The sequence below is a fragment of the Balaenoptera physalus genome (assembly GCF_965194825.1).
Source record: "Balaenoptera physalus genome assembly, chromosome: 16".
Taxonomy (NCBI): domain Eukaryota; kingdom Metazoa; phylum Chordata; class Mammalia; order Artiodactyla; family Balaenopteridae; genus Balaenoptera; species Balaenoptera physalus.
This window is the reverse complement of record NC_138898.1, coordinates 45,528,537-45,546,185: the sequence shown is the minus strand read 5'-3', so window position 1 is coordinate 45,546,185 and position 17,649 is coordinate 45,528,537. Positions and strand designations below refer to the sequence as shown.

Below are 17,649 nucleotides of genomic sequence, written 5' to 3'. Positions count from 1 at the left end.
AAAACATTTACAAACTTTAGCTTGTGTGTGTGTCTCTGTGTGTGTGTGTGTGTGTGTGTGTGTGTGTGTGTGTGTGTATGTATCACATTTTTCCCTCTCAGGTTATTTTATCTGTCATTTACTCTTATAAATTAAAAAATTTCATTTCAGCTTTCTGGCTCCTAACAAGTATATAAATTATACCTCAAAAAATTTAATAAATAAAGATAGATGTCATGGGAAAAATTGCTACTTACACAGGAAAGTTCTTTGAATTACTAGAAAAATAGAAGAGAAAAAATGCCAAAAAAATAGAAGAGAGGAAAGCAAGAAGACAAACTGAGAAGGGGCTTGGTGGCAAAACCTGCATTTACACAATAAACCCAACATCAATGTGTGTGTCAGTCTGGTCCAAAGTTTAGAAATCAAGAGTTTTCACACTAAATCCACAGACTTCTGGCTTCTCTTGAACAAGCAGCAGATGAGGCCATACGCTCGCCTGGCAGCTGAGGTGGTGACCACTCTCAGCAGGGGTGGGTCCCGTCCCCTCCCCTCACTGGCCGTGCCAAGTCTGCTGAGGGCCTTCCTGCCTCGGGGCCTTTGCACAGTTTCACCCTGCCTGGGGTACACCATCCCACCCTCACCACTCCTGCCCTTCATCTGGTGCCCACCCTCCCATAGGTCCCAGCCTACACGTCCTCACTCTATTATGGAGCACTTCTCTTCCCTTGGACCTCATGCCTCCCAAACTCTTAACTCTTCCTGCGATGTATCCAACTTGCTGCCCCTCTGTGGGCAGGGGCTGGATGCCCTGTTCCTGTTTGGACACCTGCAGCCTGACCCAGGCCTCAGAGCAGAGGAAGCACCTAAGCTCTGGATGATGGATGGACCTCCCAAGTCTCTGAGCTGGAGGGCAATGTGTGGTCCAAGTGACACCAGGTTGGCCCCATGCCCAGGGGAGGGAACAGACCTCTTCTCATCTTCATGGCTTAGTCCCTCAAGAAGTTTTCTTTTTGGTCTAAATTAGGGCTTCTAAATTCCCCAGGATCCCCAGAGGACTTATGAGCATGTAGCGAGGCCCCACTCTAAGTCTCTGACTGAGCAGGCCGGGGTGGGCCTAAGCATTTCACTTCTACCAAGATCTGACATGATGCTGTGGTCCAGGACCACGCTCACACTGGCGGACGTACGCACACGTGCACTCACGTCTACCTGGTATGTATATTCCCGATTCCGGGGGGGCTTTCTTTTTCCAATGGGGACAGGAGTACTTAAAGACCCTTGCGAGCTCTGTAAGACATCTGGCCACGCCCCCACTGGATGGCAGCCTGGGGTCATGGTTAAAATCATGCTCTAGAGCCAGGTCGCTGTCCAACCACTCGCTAACTGCTAACTGCAGACTCACTTGTTTATCTGTAAATAGCATCGCTAAATCTCACTCTTCTAATCCGTGGTGGTGGTAATGGTTCCGGACTCTAGGAGTCACGGTAGTAATTAGATGCCACTGGAGTTTTCCTGCCATGGGGTCAGATGGTGTGGCTGTGTCCCCAAGGGAAACACAGTTCACAACTGTCGTGGACAACACTCAGATGACACAGCGCCCAGAGAAAAGCACAGTGCAGGGTCTGGGGCGACGTGGCTCTACAACGCCATGTGTATGTTGGCTCTTAACACGTATGCATGGCTCCCGCTATTGCCTCAACAGCAGAGAGAAAAACAAAAGAGGAAGGAGGAAGGGAAGGAAACTCTTACATCCGCCATTTTTTAAAAAGTCTCCACCCAAAGAACTGGGCAGTGGGACAAGGAAATTTCCTTTCCAAGTATTTCCAAGAAGAGTTGGGCAAGAAGACAGTGCAATTTAAGGATTGGCTCAAACCCGACCTCTTATTTCAAGCCTTTTCCAAATTTCCCAGCACACAATGATCTCTCCCTCCCCCCACACCATTCAGCGCTCACTCATCTTCCCAGCTCTGCTAAACCCTCCCCCATCTGGGTCAGAATGTCCCTGCCAGCAGAGACCACATCCCTAAGATTCCTTCAACACGGGAGGGGGGCAGGGGATGGTGGAACACTCTTCCTAAGTCTCCCCTTAGCAGCTGTAAAAACCTTGAGAACGTTCCCCAGTGTGGATGTGCTCCTTTACTGATCTGTGGTCCGTCTCATTAGAATGCAGGCTCCGAGGCACTGGGGCATTTTCTGCACCATTCACCACCAAACATGAGTTGGAGCCTTTATTTCCACATCTGTACAAGTGGGGCCACCAGACATTTCATGTTGGTGTCACAAGGATGATGTGAGATGAAGCATCATCTCATTCACCTAAGGGCAGGTCTGCACCCGGGCCTGGCACAGCTCTGCAAGCAGGTAAGCTGATGTGTGTGGTGGGTTTGGGTTTGTTTTTAAGAAAAGGTGACGAGAGGGTCATCATTTCCATCATAAACATGTACACACAAAGGCAGGCATTTTCATTCAACGAACTCTTGCTGGTTGTTTAAATGCATCCCTGCCCCTCCCCACTTTACAGAAATTCAATTTTAATCCAAAGAGATAAGGGAGTTAATATTCACAAAAGAATTCACAATAGGTTTTCTTTAAATAGAAAACCTCCTTGGTATAATTTGAGGTATTACATCAGTCACAAAAATTGTATTTGCCAACTTTCCAGAAGCATCTGCTATTTAAAGTAAGTCGCGTCTCTAAAAACTGGGGAGGATTCAGACTTTTCTGAGGGACGCTCCTTCTGAAACCTGAGGTCATGTGTCCACTTAGAGTTCCTTGAAGGACCTGAGAGAGCTACTTCAGTCGCTGGAAGGAAATGCAACCCAGGAGGCAGGCTCTTGCCATCTCAGTGTGTCTGCCATCTGAATTATTCGAGGCACGTCATGAAGAGGAGAGAGCTACAGGAAAATGGTTTCCACCGCTGCAAGGAATGTTCCCAAAAGCGTCCAAGGAATCTGTGTTCAATGCTTAGTTAACAACAGTGTCTCTATACCCGAGCTTGAAAGTAAGAATAAACACACGTTTTTTAAGCTCAGACTCAAAGGAGAGTTTAGTTTTGTGTTTTGAAAGCAATGCGTCACTACCCTCCAGTTCCGCACTTACAACTTCCTGACATCTCGGAGTTTATACCCAAGGAGCAAAGATGTCTGTTGAGCCCTACAAGGGAAAGAGCCAAGCTTCAAAAGCTGGAAAGAATCCTTTTCAGAACGTGGCACTGCAGGGGGTGCTGGCTTTACTTCCCCAACCCAGGGCCTCTGACACCACAACCTACCCACTCCTACAACAGCCTGGCTCTCCCAGGATCCAAGACGGGCTTTCAGAGCCACGTCGGCCACCTGTGTGCCCTCCCCAGCCACCTGTGTGCCCTCCCCAGCCTGCTTCCTGGAACAGGCTGATCAGGTGGAAACCCCCATCGTCCCGTTCAGAGGAAGCACAGCAGGCTCAGCAGCACAGATGAACACCAGGTTCAAGGTCACAGCCTCCTCCCAGGATTCATTAATAAATAACAAAAGCCAGTGACTGGGTGCAAGGAATGTTCTAAAGACAGTGCAGAGTGCTTTAGAAGTGTTTTCTCATTCAATGGTAACAGCAGCCCCAGGTGTCCCCAGGTCACCTGCCGCTGGTCAGAAGCCTAGCAGCCTCTGCCTTGGTCTCTGGGACCTCTGGCCGCCAACGACCCTGGGCCTAGTCACCACCCTGTGAGAAGCCCCTTGTAGGTGCTTTGGGCCACGGCTCCAGCTGAGCCCAGCCTGCAGTTCAGGCCCCAGACTTGGGAGTGAGCAGCACATAGATGACTAGAGTCACGTAGATGACGGGGAGCAGAGGCAAGCCACTGCCGGCCCTGTCCAAAGTCCTGACCCATGGAATCCGTGAGACTAATAAAATGGCAACGATAGGAACTGGAACAGAATTCAGTTACGCACTATTCTCATGTTACAGAAGAGGAGACGCATGAAAGAACAGTTAGGGGAGAGAGGGAGGGATAAATTGGGAGATTGGGATTGACTTATACACACTACTATATATAAAATAGATAACTAATAAGAACCTACTGTATAGTGCAGGGAACTCTACTCAACACTCTGTAATGACCTATATGGGAATAGAATCTTAAAAAGAGTGGATATATGTATATGTATAACTGACTCACTTCGCTGTACAGCAGAAGCTAACACAACATTATAAATCAACTATACTCCAATTAAAAAATTAACTAAAAAAAAATAAAGCACTTGGCAAGACTTAAAAAAAAAAAAGAACAGTCGGGGAAAACAAGGACTCAAACCCAGGTGTGACTCCAAAGACACACCTGGAACGACTCAACTGTACAGAACCACCCACAGACTCTTTTTGTTTGTTTAACAGAGTCGTCTCCAGAACACTCATCCCAATTCTGCCCACTTTAGCAGGTTGGACATAGGTCAGTGGTTCTCAACCCCAAGTGTGTATCAGGAGCACCTGGAGGACCCACCCCTGGGTTTCTGGTTCTGGCCACCTAGGATGGGACCTGAGAACTTGTATTTCTAAAAAGTTTGCAGGTCGTGCTGATGCTCCTGGTCCAGGGACCACACTTTGAGAACTGTACGTACAGACCTTCCTGAAGGGGTAAAGGGAGTTTCAAGCGATGCTCCTTTGGAACAAGCCATCATCACACGATCATCACACAGACAGATCATGCCAAAACGCCTCACCCAGCCCACAACTTTCTAGTGGCTCCCAGGGCAGTCACGGCTTGGTCTGGTCCTTTTTCATACCATCACCTCTGTGATTTGCAGACACTGGCAAACAGCAGAGATATTCCTGACAGATGAGTGGGTTGCATACACATTTGAGGTGAGAATGCGGCTGAAAAGCTGTTTTTCTACAAGGCAGTTTTCTGAAGTTCAGTTTCTGGCTAAGGTAACCATAAAGGAGAAATAAGTGAAGAAAAGGGGGCAGAAGAGTTGCTTGCTGCTGCACCCTGACCCTGACCTTGACCCTGACCAAATGAGGCTCAGGAGGCCCTTGCTGCCTGTCCCATTATGTCTGTCGTTACCCACCCCCCGCCACCCCACTCCACCCCCGTCCCTCTGCACTCGGCTCTCCCCCATCCAGGGCGCATTCCGCCAACCCTGCAAACTTAAGGGTTTGGTTTTTTCCCAATAGTTCAAGGACACTTGTTGCTGACTCAAGTTTAGAGAAAACACTTCTCTACTGAGTCATTTTTATTAAACCAGCAAAGCAATATACCATATGAAAAAAAATCTGGTCCGAAGTTCCCTTAAGTTTCTTTGTTTGAAAAATAACTGCAAGATACCACCTATAATTCTATGACTATTTCTGAATTTCACAGGTTGAAATCACTACTACTTATTGATCAGCAATAAGTGCTGGGCCCGTTCCATCACTCTATGTGCCTTGGCCTCACAACCAGCCCCTCAGGTGGGCATTACTGCCTCCGGTCTACACAGGAGGAGACTGCAGTTCAGAGGAACAGAAAAAATGGGCCAGTAAATGGTGGCGCCTGGGAGATTCAGACCCCACCGCCCAGTTCAGGCCTTGGCCACCAAGACCTACAGATCCTTTCCTTAAACACCCCCTAGACCCCACATATCCCCAGTTACCCCCTTCCTCCTTGACAGGCAGCCACTCTGACCGCCCCACCTGGCTGCCCATACGCCAGGCCTAGCCTGCCTGGGCCCCCCCTCACTTCCTGGGCCTTCTCCGCTTGCTGGGCAGGGCGTGGGTGCAGTGCACCCTTCCCCACCCCACCCCCATCCCAAATCTTGACAAAACAGTAGTGGATCCAATCTCAGCAGAGACCAGAGGACTGACTGGCGGTGGAGCTGGTTTCTGGGATCTCAATCGCACCAGGTCTAAAGCCAGCCCCGTGGGTCTTGGGGGCGAGGGTGAAACTGAGAACTGGGAGGCCCCACCATGGCCTCCTTCCCGCCCGCGGGCTGACTCCCGCTGCCGGCCGGGCTTCCTCCTCCCCGCCACCCGCCACGGCTCGATTTGTTTACATGAGCAGGGCTGCTCCCCAGGCGGGTCGCCGGCCGGCACCCGGCGGTGACATCGGCCAGAAACTTTTCGGTTCTGTCTCCGGCGCCGGGGCGAGAGCAGGCAGTCCTGCTCCGGGCGCCCCTCGCCGCCTCCACCGCGGCCCGCTGCGCTCGCCGTGCGGGGCGGTGCGGGCCCCAGTTAAACTTGGGGGACGCCGGGCGCCCGAGCCGGGACTGGGGAGTCGGGCCGGGCCGGGAGTCCCCGGGGCTAGTGGCTGGGGGCGGGGTGACTGCACAGCTCGCCGGGGGCGAGTCCCGAACTCTGAGGAGGGAGCATGTGGGGCCGCCGCCGGTTGGGCTCGGGGTCCCCTCGAGCCGCGTGAGCTGGGGCGCCCCGGCCCCCAGGCCCACTCACCGGACACGTTTAACTGGCCTCCCAGGAACCAGCCGATCCTGCCGCTGCGGAAGTCGCAGTCGCTCACAGTATGGAAGGGGGTGTCCCACACGAGCACATCCCGCGCCAGCGGCCCCCAGAAGGCGGCCGGCTCGCTGGCGGCCAGCGCGAGCCGCTCCCGGTACGAGCCGGCCGGCGCGGCGGGGACGGAGGCGCTGCCCCAGAGCCGGGGGGCCGCCAGGTCCCGCGCGCCCACCCCGCGAAGGCCTCCCAGGAGCCGTACGACACCGCGGCCCAAGCAGCGCGCCGCCATCGCGCCTCAGAGCCCCGCGCGGCTGTGGCAACCGTGCCCTCGCGTGCCCGCGCCCCGGCCCGCCCCGGCCCCACCCTCCGGCCAACGCCCCGGCCAGGCCCCGCCCCCCGACCCCGCCCTCCGGCCAACCCCCGGCCCTGCTGGTCCCAGTCCGAAGAGTCTACCCCCGCCCCACCTCGTCCCACCTCGCCTCTCCTCCCACCCTAGAGCGGGGACGGGAAGGGAGGGGGAGCAGCTGGGGAAGGGGTCCCAGGGCGGGCTGCCGGGGTTTCAGTTGGTGCGTCCTCAAGATCCGACGGCTGTGCCGCGCGGGGACCCGCAGATACGCGCGCCGCGGACGCAGGCTCTCCCCGGGCGCCCGGAACTGTCTGGCGTGGGAGGGAGCCGGCTCGGCCTCAGGAGACCGGCGGAGCGAGGCCCTTAGGTGGGTCCGAGGACCACCAGTTAGGTCAGTTCAACATCTCAGAAGCTGAAGGCAAAGTATGCATCCTTTTGGGCGCCCTTGCGAGTGAACCCTCTATCGGCCTGGTAGGCCTGTACCCGTCCCCCGCCCCCCGCCAAGATGCACACACACATAAGCAGCCCCTGTGGGCTATGGGCTGGTCAGGGGTCCTCGGCGCAGGAGGCTGTGGGGACCTGGGGCGGTGGTCTGGGGTCCGGTGCTTTCATGTGGCAGAGAAGTAAACGCTCCACTAACCGTAGCTGATTTGGAACCCTGTGGGGTTTTCGCTCATTGCTCCAGCATCTGTGGCCCGGGTTCAAAACCCGACGTTTCTAGCTCTGTGACCTCGGGCAAGTTCCTTAACGTCTCTGTGCCTACACCACCTCCACTACTGAGCTCCCTGGGTGCCCCTTCCAGGTTGCATGTTTCAGACACCAGCTTATTTATTCTTATGCAGCCCTGAGGAGGGGGAAACAGGAGTGATACCTCGCTCCCTGGGCTGCACCCAGGAAGCCCAGTAGTGGAGGTGGTGTTCTTGTTGTCAAGCCACAAAAGATAGAAGGGAACCCACACAAACTTGTCTCAACCAGACTCTTAAATATTACAGCACCCACGAACTAAATACATAATAAATAAGGTAAACAGAAGGAAAAGGGTAGTTTTGAAAACTGGTTGGTTGAGTTCTTTGGGCTTAGGAAACATCCCCTTCTATTAGCTGTAAGAGGAACTTCTGCTGTCGGTCAGCCCCGGGTGTGTGCACGCGTGTGTGTGTGTGTGTGCGCGCGCACGTGCTTCCACGTGGTGCCTGCTTTTTAAGGCTGGGGAACCAGCAATAACAGCTAGCACTAGACATGGGCCCTGCTCTGTGCCAAGTGCTTGACCTGCATTTTTCACTTAATTTAAAAATTATCTAACGCTATCAAGTCCCGCCCACTCTCAACTCCTGAGTGGAACAAATGAGGGCACTGAGCCCTAAGAAATAGGCACATGGTGGGCAGAACCCTACTCCCACTTCAATTTCTGCTTCACCACTTGGCCTGAATCACCTTTTTTAATAGAATAAATAAAACTGAAAGAGGGAAAGACCATAACTGTGGCCGGGGGCCCCAAAGATGGCCATCAACTTCACCCCCTTGTGTAAGTGAGAAGCTCCCCCTCAAGTGGGCAAGCAGTGCTGCTCTGACTGTCCCAGTCCAGGCCCTGCAAGGCCACAGCTGCAGCCCCTGCTCTCCTGGAACCCAGCTGCCATACGGTTAAGCTCTAGCCTTATGGAGGAAGAGACGCCATGGAGAGAATGTTACTACAAGTACATGTGCCTGATGCACGGTAAGGCCAAACAATACCGAAACATCGGAGTTTGGAGCAGAGAAACATTTATTGCAGGGCCATGCAAGGAGACAGGTGGCTCATGCCTTAAAAACCCTGAACTCTCCAAAAGCTTTCAGCAAAGCCCTTTTATAGGAAAGGTGAGGGAGGGGCGTGGTTAGTTGTTGCAGACTTCTTGGTGTCAGATCCTTTGTTCTTGAGGTTAGGTCGTGGCCAGGTGACAAAGTTCCTGTAAAACCTCCACCAAAACAAATGTTATTCTCTGTTTTGACAAGAAAGGGAAGGGGAGGCATTTAGTTCTGTCTCCATGCCTCCTTGCAGCTTTTAACACTTAACAAATCCCATAAGCAAAGCAACATCATTACCCTTCATTTTACTTGTTCAAGGTCCCAAGGCTCGACTTTCACCCTCCAAGGCTAAAAGGAGGGGGTCCATGCGCCAGGTGGTTACCTTACCCGGGAGCATTCGTCCAGCACCCAGTCTGGCTCCTCCTGCCAGTGCCCAGGCTCGACTGAAGAGGGAGATCTCAGCTGGCAGCACCCTCATGGCCAAGTCCCCAGACCCTGCCCAGCCGTCATCACTGAGGGAGCCAGGTCCCAGGACCCAGCTGGCCCTCAGGTCACCCAAAGTGGGGCCAGGTCCCTCAGACTGTGACCAATGGAGACCACCGCTGCCATCAGGTCACGGAGGTGCGGATGGGGGAGAGGTTCATTCTGCTTCAAGGCCTGGACCTGGCCAGTGGGCAGCCGGGGCCAGGGCTCTGGAGCTCCGTGGGACACAGCCCCCGGCCTGTCCCCCGGCCCCCCAGGGCAGATGGACGCAATCCGCCTCTCACTGCACTCTCTGCTGCCAGGACCCCCGCCAGCTGACTGTAACCGCCACATAAAGGCGGCTCACCCGCCCCATCCCTATTACAAGAACAGTGGGCAATGTACATGGAATTGACTCTAAAGAAGGAAGTACAAAGCTGGTGTTTCCTTCAGGCTGGGTAAAGAGAAGTGATAGTGGGTACAGAAAACACTGCTGAGCCAATCAGGTGGTACAGAATTGCACTTCCTGCAGCCCAGTTTACCCAGGATGAGGCCACTAAGGCCAAGGCCGCCAGCTGCCTCCTGGAAGCAGCTCTCTGGGAACTACGGCAGGTGGAGCCACACCTCACCGCACGTCTGGCCACGTCCACAGAACGGCTTCCCATGGGGCCTCGGCAGTTCTGAGAGCAGCCGGTCGTCCAGGCAGTGCGGGTCACAGAAGCCCCTGCCCTTAACACGGGCAGGACCCTCTGCTGCCGAAGGCTGCAAGTTGGCAGGTACAGATGTGGGAGGCCTGGGAGGGTTTTCAGGGGAGCTGGGCTCACTTTACGTCTCAGGCCTGATGTTCAACTCGGAGACGGCGACCCTCACAATCCTAAGAGAAGGATGCCCTGGTCCTCACTTTACACATGAAAAAGCAAACACAGAGAGGGGACACGCCCACCCAAGGCTGCACAGCTGGCAAGTGGGGAGCCTCAGCCCCCAGCGCTCACAGCTTTACCAGCTTTAGGGTGTTTGCCGTCTTAGGCCCTACCTCCCACATTGCTCGGAGCTGCAGCACTGGACCCTCCTAAGAAGCAGTTTTGTAGATACAGGCCCGGGAGACCCACCTGTTCCCCTCAGCAGACCCAGCACTGAGCCACCAGAGCCCCCTGCTCCTTGGCCCCTGTTCTCCTCCCTCCTCCACCTCCCTTCAGTGACGGCGTCTGTGGACCACCGCCCACCCCCTGTGCCTGGGCCAGCGTGGAGGCTGTCAGCTCGACAGCAATGCACCGGACACAGCCCCTGAGCCCAAGGGCACGACCAAGGAAAGGGGGAGGCAGGGAGACAGGCACCAAATCAAATGACTGAAATGCAAAGCAAAACCAAAACAGAAAATCCACACTAAGAGCCTTGAAGTGGGTAGGAGGAAGGAGCGGACGCAGCTGCTGGGGGTCTGGGATGGGCTGCACAAGGCCATCAGGCTCCCTGCCCCCAGGTCTGCATTTCCCGATGTCCCCATGACCCCAGTGTCAGCGAAGATGTGTGGGCACACTCGTATCCATGGCTTCAGCAGTGGGGTCTCCAGGACCCCCATGCAGTGCCCTGTAACACTGCACACCGGATCCCCGGGAGGGAGCGTGCACACAGCAGCCCCAGGGCAGGAGGGTTCACCACCAACGAGTGGGAGACAGCACAGGTGAAAACCAGAACAGGCTCCAGGTGGCACAGGGCTGGCAACGGTGTCCTCCCAGACCTGGGGACCCCCATCTGCTGAGGATGGGGCCATGTGGAGCCAGCAGACCTCGGGGTGGGTCTGTTCTCAGGGAGCTCTTGCAACAAGCTCCTTAAATGCCGTCAACACCAGATCCTGGAACCCCTTAACTCCCTCTAGCCCTCTGTGAGCAGGAAAGGCTGGGGTGTCATCTATCCACAAACCACAGGAAGGACTTTGGCTTTTGAGTTCTCCGTGGCCCCCAGGAGACACTCTCACAGCCCACAGTGGTCAAGAGCACCGTCAGAGAAGACAGCGGCATCTCCTGTGATGTGTCGTTGGTACCTCCAGGAACCGGTTCTCTCGCTGCCCAGGTCCACAGGGACCTCACAGCCACGGCCCCTCCTGCTTCTCTGCATGGACACTTGCTGTGGCAGCAGGCCAGAGGTGATCACCAGACATAGGAGGTCCCTCTGAGGGCTGAGCTCTGGGAACTGTGAGCCGTGGCCACCGTCACCCGTGGATCAAGCCCTGGCTTCCTCCTCCGTCCACCTCGAGGAAGCCGGGTGGGCAGAGGGCGCTGTCAGGGAGCCAGGACAAGCGCACCAGGCCCTCGTGCTGCCCTCAGCCCACCGTGCAGTAAGTGCCTCGGTGTTGTCATGTGCGAGATGAATGGGTGTGAGCCAGACCCTGAATCCTTCGGCTCTCAAACACCAGGTGCTGTGTTCATCCCAATGAGGATATGCCGGACAGAGTATCCGGCTTTTCCTGTTTCCGTAAAATCATAGCTTCTAAGGCATGGGGGCTGCACAGGCGTATTTAAGGGCTGATGAGCTTAAATCTCACGCCCTCCCCTCCCCGCCCCTTCCCTTGTCTTTCTTTGGCTCCCAACTAGTAGACTGCCCCCTCCCAGCCAGAGGGCTGCTGTTCCCCTCGGTCGGTCGGCAGCTACTGTTTCTCCTCCCACTTCAGGGCTCCAGCAGTGAAGTCACCATGCCTCCCTCCCCTTACGCCCGAACGCCAGCTCACTTCCTGCGGTCTCCTGTTGAAGCCGGTCCCCCTAGAACGAACTGTATCCTGGACTCAAGTGCAACCAGGGATAAACAGATTTTGGTCCAACAGCTTCTGAGAATGGCAGCAGTTCTGGCTGGGAACGTTTGTATTTTGACATGCATAAAATTAAACATTGAGGGGCTGGGCAGCTAGGGAAGGGGCTCTCAGCTGAGTCTCGGAGTTTCCTTTGAGACCGAACCGCGAGCAGCGGGCAGGTAGAGGGGGAGGATGCCAAGGGCAAGGGGGCAGGACGGCCAAGGGCAACACTGCTCAGAAGAGCCAGCTCCCACACCAAGACCTCATCCTGAACAGCCCGTGGGTTTCCCACACACGCCAGAAAGCCCCCGTGGCCACTTGTCCTCGTGGTTCATCCTGCAGGTCCATCGTCCGGCAGAGGCCTGTGCAATCCCCTCACTCTGAACCCGAGGTCCCGATGCTCAGCGGTGGCTGCCTTGTCCCCTTCGTGGTCTAAGGTCAGTGGAAATCCCTGCTCAGACGCTCGTTTGGCAGTGATCACCCTGGATGCTGGGCTCCTCAGGACCAGAGGAGGATGAGAGGTACGGAGTGAAACCAGGGAGCAGCTTCTGGGCTGGTCTTAGAGATCGGTCTCTTTTTCTGCCCGAGACAGCAGAGGCAGCTGAAAACACGTCACCGTCCCTACCCGGGGCCTTAGGAATGTCTCTGGGGCTCCCCAGCCTCTCAGTTCAATCAATCCAAATGTGAGGGTTTATGATATGAGCACGACCTTGAGACAAAGGCCACGACAGGGAAGGGTCAGCCAGCAAACATGTGCTGACCGCCTGGGGTGGACACCGCTTCCTCTGGGGCCGGCCCCTGGGGGTCCCAAAGAAATTAAACAGAGCCCAACCCTGAAGGCACCAGCTGAGAATCCAGGAGGGTGTGTGTGGATTGAGCAGGGGCCCAATGAATCTGGATTGATTGATTGATTGTGGATCGATTGAATGGGAAGATGAGGGATAGAAAACAAAACAATCAAATTTCTCGTACCCAGTGCCCATTTTGACAAACTTTAAAGCTGGCCAACACTGCCACCTGGCGATGAATTCTGCCTTTAACTTTAAAGTTGCCTCAGGACCAGTGGACAGGAAGAACACAGCGCGGGCCTCGAAGCCACGTCTCCATCAAGGGAAGTTCAGGAGCATCTCCTGAACAATGAGGCCCTCAAAACAGTCTTTGTCTCTCTAGTGAATTGATCAACGAAGGCTAGTTGCGCCCAGAACAGCCCTGAACTTGAGGGGCAGACACTCTGGGGAAGGAGAGGAGAGATCTAGTGTACACGGCAGAGAGATTAAGGTGGTGGACTGGGCATAGGGAATAACGGGAATTATTTATTTTAAATGATGATAAATTGAGAAAAGATGAGGCCTTTGTGTCTGAGTCCGTGTGGGCTCCTATAACAAAGTATCGTAAACTGGGCAGTTTAACCACAGAAAAGGTGGCTAACGAGACAGTTACATGACTGAAGACATTTCAAAGGGGAGACGACCACAGCCGGTGGCTCAGTGGGTGGGTTGGAAGGATGGGTAGAAAAACAAATTCCTCTACACAAACGTGTTCAAGCTGTGCTTTTAGATGTCTGACCCGCAAGTCAGGCCAGAGCACAGCCACATGCCTGCCAACAGGTGGCGCCAGCATGTTATTGGTGATGATTTATTTATTTATCCGTTTATTTTGATGGAAAGGGCGAAAAGGCAGCCAGCCTTGGATGAATTTTTAAGACGTGGGGAGGATCCAAAGAAGTCAGAACGAAACCATGGGTCCCTACTGTTCCCTTTTGATAGATACCTTTTTTTTTTTTTTTTTTTTGGCTGCGTTGGGTCTTTGTTGCTGCACGCAGGCTTTCTCTAGTTGCTACAAGCGGGGGCTACTCTTCATTGTGGTGTGCGGGCTCCTTATTGCGGTGGCTTCTCTTGTTCCAGAGCATGGGCTCTAGGCGCACGGGCTTCAGTAGTGTGGCACATGGCCTTAGTTGCTCCGTGGCATGTGGGATGTTCCCGGACCAGGGCTCGAATCTGTGCCCCTTGCACTGGCAGGCAGATTCTTAACCACTGTGCTACCAGGGAAGTCCCTTGATAGATACCTTGTGTGGAAGCCTTAACTTGGAGGATGCTTCTGTAAGAACAGCTTTGTGCACCTTTCCTTGGGCCCGGATGTCATGGGTGTGGTTCTGCTCTCACCAGTCGGGTAATAGATTTGGGAAAGAATACAATACACTTGGGAGATCAGTGCTTTCTGTCCTAAGGTTGTTGAGCCTTTTGCATCATCAGGGAGCCCTGCACGTGGGGCGTCCACTAACAGGGACCATCAGTGGTGACAGGGACATGGCACGCTTATTTTGGGCAGAACACAGCTGTGTGAGAAACTCCCCAGAGGAGCAAACTTTGGCAATATTAGAGGGTGTAGCTGAAGGTGGTCATGCACCAAAACAGGGTATGGAGCAGCCTGTGGGGTCCCTGATAAAATCCTGTGAACGGGACCTGGATGAGCAGAAGTTAACACTGGAAAACAGAGAGTTTCACAGTAATTCTCTGAGAGCAGGTCTCCCTAGAGCTATACCCAGGACAAAATCTTGGTCCCATTCCCAGGATTCTGAAACCTTTGCAATCTCTACTCAGCTTCCAAAGTGAGGTTCTAAGAATCCCAAGAGCAATATCAGATCAATGGCCCGGGGTTCTTTGGCTGCCGTTACACGTGTGTCAAATCATCACATTGTACACCTCAAACTTACACAATGGTATATCAATCAATTATATCTCAATCAAGCTGGAAAAACAGAGATAAGGGGTCTGATGGTGTATGCATCTTAATCTCAAATGGTTCAGGAAAATATAATGTGTGGACAGAGAGGTGAGATGATAGATGGATGGAAAGAGGGGCTGAGGCTTGGTAAGCCTCGCTGAAGAAAGACCCACAAAACTGTCAGCAAAATAAAATGGTTGCTTTGAACCATAGCCTTGGGGCAACTGAAGCATCTTCTAGACCCAAACATCTAAAAGCTTTATAGGGCTTCCCTGGTGATGCAGTGGTTGAGAATCTGCCTGCCAATGCAGGGGACACAGGTTCTAGCCCTGGTCTGGGAAGATCCCACATGCCGCAGGGCAGCTGGGCCCGTGAGCCACAACTACTGAGCCTGCACGTCTGGAGCCTGTGCTCCGCAACAAGAGAGGCCACGATAGTGAGAGGCCCGCGCACCGCGATGAAGAGTGGCCCCCGCTTGCCGCAACTAGAGAAAGCCCTCGCACAGAAACGAAGACCCAACACAGCCAAAAATAAATTAATTAATTAATTAAATTTTAAAAAAAAATTAAAAGCTTTATAGTTCTGCCTTTCACAGTCGTCTAATCCGCCGGGACATATTTTCCTGTGAGGTGTGAAACTGATGTTCATTTCATTTTTCCCCATTTGGATAAACAATTGTCCCAATAACGTATCAAAAAAGTGAGCCCTTTCCTTCGTGGCCGGCCTTGCCACCTCTATATCCGCACACGCGTATGCTTCCTGCTTTTGGGTCTGTCTGCTTCCCCAGCCAGCACTCTCAGGCCTGACTATACAGCTTCACCCAAGTGTCCACAAGTAGCAGAGCAAGTCACCGCCTCCGTCTGCTTCAAGGCCCTCCGTCTGCTCTTCTGGCCCTGAGCCTTATAAACTTGAGAATCAGCTTAGCAAGTTCACTTAATTTCTCTGCAGCTCAGTTTCTCACCTGCTGTGAGAATAAAAAAAGACAATATGGACATGATTTGTAGACCACAGAGAATGATAGTTTTAGTTTATTGTATTTATACTGGTAAACTTCAGAAAACGACACTGATTGCTATATCTTGTTCTTCTGTCATTTCTGAAAATATCTCCTGGAGTCACGCATGTTTCTCAGGCACTGATGTGCTTCTCCTGTCACCAAAGTGCAGTGGGGGTGACACTGGTTCATAGTAGGAATTTGTCCAAATTGGCCTTGCTAAAATTATAATTTTTTAAAAATCTCCTTTTAGGCTTTTATAGCCACATTTCAGCTGGACAGCAATTTTGAAAGCTGGAAACAATTCAGTCCTGCTGTCAGTAGTCAGATTCCAATTTGCTGCATGATTTGAGTAAGGGCTGAAGGGGACTGTGTGTTTCCTGTCAAGTTGGCACTTGTGTTGACCTGACAGGAGACGCAGGCAAAATACGGACTCTATCATTAAACGTTTTCATTGTATTTTTAAATGAGATTTTGCCCTGTGTGTGCTTAGCCCTAAATTGAGAAAGAGGAATTTCTATTTTAATAATATTATTAATATTAATAATCACTATTTTATTATATTTTTACATACTAACTTTGAAAAACTTAGAAAATATGAAAAAAAGACCAAAAGTATCCATTTACCCATGATCCAAAGATAAATGCTCTGAACGTTTCAAAGGAATTTCATCTGCTTTCTTTTCTTCTTTTTTAGTGTCGCATATACTATTTCACATCCTGCCTGTGGCCAGCCTGTCCCTTGGCTGGTCAGCGGCCACTCCTTTTTCTTCTTTGCTGGAAGGAGCCCAGTTATACTTACTTTCAGGGCAAGAGGAGCTTCAGGACCGCAGGTGAATTTTTGGTCTAAGCTCAACAAGGAATTCTGCCCCCTTGACTCACGATTGGTTTAGGCCTGAGAGTGACAGCAGTTCTGACCAATGGGGGATGAGGAAGCATGTCGAGCGCCCAGCACCCCGACCTGGACAAACAGGGCAGGCGAAGGAGGCAGAAGGACAGACCCTACCTGGGTCCCCCAGCTGCTGGAAGGCCCAGCCCAGATTTAAGTTCACCGGACAGCGCACGGTTGTCCGCATTGGGCACGTCCCTCTCCTGCGCCCGGCGGCCCCCAGGTGGAGTTATGCTGTGCCCCTGGGGCTCTTCTTAAACGCTGTTTGCACAGTGTTCCAACCGGTTATTATCCCATGATTTACTTAGTGGATCCCATGTTGTTAAATAATGATGATGACAAGTGTTCTCATTGGGGTCTTGATACTAACGGGAATGCCAGTAATAGTGTAACAATAGTATTTATTTTGCTCTTTCTCTACCATGCTGGAAACCGAGGTAAGCACTTTACTCACATCCTTCCATTTAATCTCCACGAAAACAAGGGTGTTGTATTATGATCCCCATTTTATGATTGAAAAAACTGAGACATTAGTGTTCTTAGACATTTAAAATGGTCTATATTACTGATTCTAGTCCCTTTCTCTTTTGCCTCTTCCTGTTTTCTCCTTTTTTAGATAATTTTGCCTAGAAATTTGTCCACTATTTGTATGGTTCTATGGCAGTTAAGTTTCTTTATTTCATTTTTATTCTGCTTTACGTATTTTTTTCTACTTGTATCCTTTTTTGGGTTCCTTTAAGAGTTTTAATCAGCAACTTTTTTTTATAATTACGTTTAATTTTTTTTTAATTTTTAAAATTTATTTTTGGCTGTGTTGCGTGTTCATTGCTGCGCAGAGGTTTTCTCTAGATGCGGTGAGCAGGGGCTACTCTTCACTGCGGTGCGCGGGCTTCTCATTGCAGTGGCTTCTCTTGTTGCGGAGCACGGGCTCTAGGCGCGCAGGCTTCAGTAGTTGTGGCTCGTGGGCTGAGTAGTTGTGGCGCATGGGCTTAGTTGCTCCGTGGCATGTGGGATGTTCCCGGACCAGGGCTCGAATTCGTGTCTCCTGCATTGGCAGGCGGATTCTTAACCACTGCACCACCAGGGAAGCCCCCACTCGGCAACATTTCATGAACATCTTTCCACGTAAGTATGCCTCATTGTTATCATTTTTAGTGGCTGCATAATATTTTATTTTATGAGTGTGCTGTGTGTAAGTTGCACAGGTTACTAGCTCCCTCCCCAAAACTCAACCCTGGATAAACTAGGAAGAGAGATGGAGGCAAGAATCTGAGAACCGGCCTGAGGCAGCAGAG

At 52.4% G+C, this 17,649-nt stretch overlaps 2 protein-coding genes and 1 long non-coding RNA gene across 4 annotated transcripts in view; 1 reads left to right on the top strand and 2 right to left on the bottom strand.

Moving 5' to 3' along the window:
* The window catches only part of ACSS1 (acyl-CoA synthetase short chain family member 1), a 41,811-nt gene extending 35,095 nt beyond the window's left edge, over positions 1-6,716 (bottom strand). The window contains exon 1 of one of the 2 annotated variants that reach the window (XM_082428597.1): positions 6,376-6,716. In XM_082428597.1, the coding sequence (XP_082284723.1) occupies positions 6,376-6,667 (292 nt within the window). In that variant the 5' untranslated portion in view covers positions 6,668-6,716. The remainder of the gene's footprint in view (positions 1-6,375) is intronic. The other variant, XM_082428596.1, reaches the window with a different exon arrangement.
* LOC309644720 lies at positions 2,197-6,368 on the bottom strand. The gene is made up of 2 exons (XR_014254575.1): positions 4,671-6,368; positions 2,197-3,135 (listed from the first exon to the last, which is right to left on the bottom strand). It is a non-coding gene; the product is annotated as an uncharacterized lncRNA (long non-coding RNA).
* Positions 6,717-6,724: 8 nt separating the features above from the next.
* Positions 6,725-17,479, top strand: LOC309644711 (uncharacterized protein). The gene is made up of 5 exons (XM_082428653.1): positions 6,725-7,115; positions 8,302-8,435; positions 8,822-11,297; positions 11,631-12,268; positions 17,412-17,479. Exons 2-3 carry the CDS (start codon positions 8,378-8,380, stop codon positions 9,319-9,321), a joined length of 558 nt encoding a protein of 185 aa, XP_082284779.1. The 5' UTR covers positions 6,725-7,115; positions 8,302-8,377; the 3' UTR covers positions 9,322-11,297; positions 11,631-12,268; positions 17,412-17,479.
* Positions 17,480-17,649: the final 170 nt, after the last annotated feature.

What these genes read in the sequence shown, in the direction of transcription:
- LOC309644711 (XM_082428653.1), top strand. Translation starts at nt 8,378, where the DNA reads ATGGAGGAAGAGACGCCATGGAGAGAATGTTACTACAAGTACATGTGC. An exon ending in GTACATGTGCCTGATGCACG is followed by an intron (nt 8,436 to 8,821) that starts GTAAGGCCAAAC and finishes TACTTGTTCAAG; the next exon opens with GTCCCAAGGCTCGACTTTCA.